This window comes from Coregonus clupeaformis, unplaced genomic scaffold (assembly GCF_020615455.1).
Source record: "Coregonus clupeaformis isolate EN_2021a unplaced genomic scaffold, ASM2061545v1 scaf0906, whole genome shotgun sequence".
NCBI classification, from domain to species: Eukaryota; Metazoa; Chordata; class Actinopteri; order Salmoniformes; family Salmonidae; genus Coregonus; species Coregonus clupeaformis.
This window is the reverse complement of record NW_025534360.1, coordinates 4,575-7,500: the sequence shown is the minus strand read 5'-3', so window position 1 is coordinate 7,500 and position 2,926 is coordinate 4,575. Positions and strand designations below refer to the sequence as shown.

Here is a 2,926-nt window from a genome sequence, read left to right as displayed (position 1 = left end):
GAAATCAGTCATGATGAAATTGAGTGACATCACACCCCAGCGCAGTAGGTAGTGGCATGCAAGAAGAATCTCATTGTGTGTTAATTGTAGGGGTGCCCACGGGGGCTGGGGATCAGAAATGTCTGGTGCGAGAGAGAGGCAGGTTGAGGTTTCCAGGGTTAGAGTAGTGCAGATGTTGTCGTATGCTGAGGCTGGGAAGAAAGTAGAGGAAGATGGGGTCAAGGGGGTCAGGGGTCAATGGGGGGGAGTGGTGGTGAGTAGTAGATATGTACCAGTACAGAGGGATAGACCAACAAGGGATATATGCTTCAGTAAGATTGGAATTTTTTAGCGTTTATAGCAATGGTTATCAACTGTACTGCAGGGATGGAACGTAAGTCGCAGAAAATGGAGGTTTGTGGTGGCAGCTGCAGAGAGGTATTTGGGTGTAGGAGACGACATCAGAAGAGTTACAGGGTGTGTTGAGTGGTGGTAATAATAATAATAATAATATGCCATTTAGCAGACGCTTTTATCCAAAGCGACTTACAGTCATGTGCGCATACATTTTTACGTATGGGTGGTCCCGGTGATCGAACCCACTACCCTGGCGTTACAAGCGCTGTGCTCTACCAATTGAGCTACATTTTTTACATTACATTTTAGTCATTTAGCAGACGCTCTTATCCAGAGCGACTTACAGAAGCAATTAGGGTTAAGTGCCTTGCTCAAGGGCACATCGACAGATTTTTCACCTAGTCGGCTCGGGGATTAGAACCAGCGACCTTTCGGTTACTGGCACAACGCTCTTACCCACTAAGCTACAGAGGACCATGTGTCCTGTCTTTTCAGGCTGTTGGCCTGAGGTACGACTAAATAGATTTAAATAGTGGAGCAGGGTGGTGGGTTTTTAGTGAGTGTAGGGTTAGATGGTAGGGTATTTGTTAATTTATTTGTTGTTGTTTTTAAAGCATATTATAAGGGAGGTATACACCGGTCTAGTAGGGGGCGGTAATGCAACATTTATTGGATGCCGACCGCCGTTAAACCTCATGGAAGAAGAATGGTACTACAGGGTATAGAATGAATGAGACCGCCAGCAGGCCCACAGACCGGGCTAAATGTCGGATCGGGATAAATCTTGATTTTTTACTTCTGTCTTTGACGATAGGGTTAGCTAGCTAAAATACTCATCCCCTTGGCACATGATTCTTTGATCTTGTGGTGTCCGCAATTTGAGCCACATGTGACGGGGCAATATTGCCTTAGCTAGCTATCCATTGCATGGACCAAGCACATAGTTGAAACAAATCAAACAACACAGGGTTAGATAGTTAGCCATCTTTCTAAAATGTACAGAGCGACATAAGATGGAGACATTATTCTAAACCGTGTAGCTAGCTAACTAGCTAGTTGCCTTTCCTGAAACGTTTCGTTAGTTAGGTAGTTCTAGGTAGCTAGCTAACTAACTACTACTGCTGCTAACTTCGTTAGCTACCTACCTAAACCGGCTAGTTAGCATGTTAGCTAGTTCTGGCTCCAAAGTTTGACTTTGCTGTAAATGGAAAAGACAGGGCGAAAAAAAAGATGCAACTAGTTAATTAATTAAAATGCCTCGCTAAAAATCACAACCAGCCATCCATTGTATATAGTTAGCAGTTTAACGGCCTGTTATATATGGATTAGATGGGGCTCAAAGTATCACCATGACTCTGCGGTATTCCTGTTTTAACACGTTTACATAATAACCGAGGAAAGATGACTCGTTTCTCTCATATCTCCAGTCTTTCTAGATAACTGTTCTTATATCAATAACACCCGACTCACATTATTAGCTGTATGCATCGCGACAAAAGCGATGTATTAAATACTTGTGTATGAAATAAAATTGGCGTGTTTTTAATAGTATCGTTTTGATTGGAGTATAAGTTGTTTTTAAAATGGTGATTTCTCAACATGGCGAATACGGTTTGGCCGAAACCGCGCTACGACGCGACTGCTGATAGCCACTTATCTACGTTACATGTTAATACATTTACATTCAACATGTCATTGTGCATCTCTCAAGTCGTTAACTAAAGAAATTAGCTAACGTTAGTTTTTATTGAAAAAGACCAAACATGCTGAACCTGTCCAGCGGGAGGTTTGCAACAACGTGTCTGCATATCCTGACCATGTTCAGGAAGTCTGGTCCTCGTCCAAATCTAACTAGCTACAGCACACTGGATTGTAAACTTTCTGCCGTTTGCCAAAACGCTAACTATAACATAGCTAAATCGATATGGGCCAATGGCCCGATCCAAGGAACGGTACCTCACCTTATCTTCGATTATGATGATCATGGCGATAGATAGTTAGACACGATGGTTGACAGTTTAATGCTGGCGTATTTTTTTCACCCCCTGGTTGTCTGTTTCGAGCAGCTGCACTGTAGACCCGCGTACGCTCTGCGTTGAATGGGACAGCCCGTCATGCAAGGGGGGCGGGTAATGTCAATGTGGTTCAGAACAACCCTGCCCCCTCTCCACGCTATTTGTTCAGCCCATTCATGGTGTGTGCGTGTGTGTGTGTGTGTGTGTGTGTACAATAGATTGTTGTGTTCATTCTCGACAAGCACTGTCTCTCAGGTTAAATTAGCCCACTGTTGCATAGCAGTCTTATGACCATTAGAAATTAGCCCACCCAACTACCTCATCCCTATATTGTTATTTATTTTGCTCTTTTGCACCCCAGTATCTCTATTTGCACATAATCTCTTGCACATCTAGCATTCCAGTGTTAATACTATTGTAATTATTTTGCACTATAGCCTATTTATTGCCTTACCTCCATAACTTGCTACATTTGCACACACTGTATATATATTTTCTGTTGTATTTTTGACTTTATGTTTTTTACCCCATATGTAACTCTGTGTTGTTTTTATCGCACTGCTTTGCTTTATCTT

General features: G+C 42.6%; 1 protein-coding gene across 1 annotated transcript in view; it reads right to left on the bottom strand.

Annotated features, from left to right (window-relative positions):
• Window positions 1-2,485, bottom strand: part of LOC123485948 (thioredoxin-like) — a 6,123-nt gene extending 3,638 nt beyond the window's left edge. Inside the window, exon 1 of the mRNA XM_045217071.1 lies at window positions 2,298-2,485. Within this exon, the coding sequence (XP_045073006.1) occupies window positions 2,298-2,321 (24 nt within the window). The 5' untranslated portion in view covers window positions 2,322-2,485. The remainder of the gene's footprint in view (window positions 1-2,297) is intronic.
• Window positions 2,486-2,926: the final 441 nt, after the last annotated feature.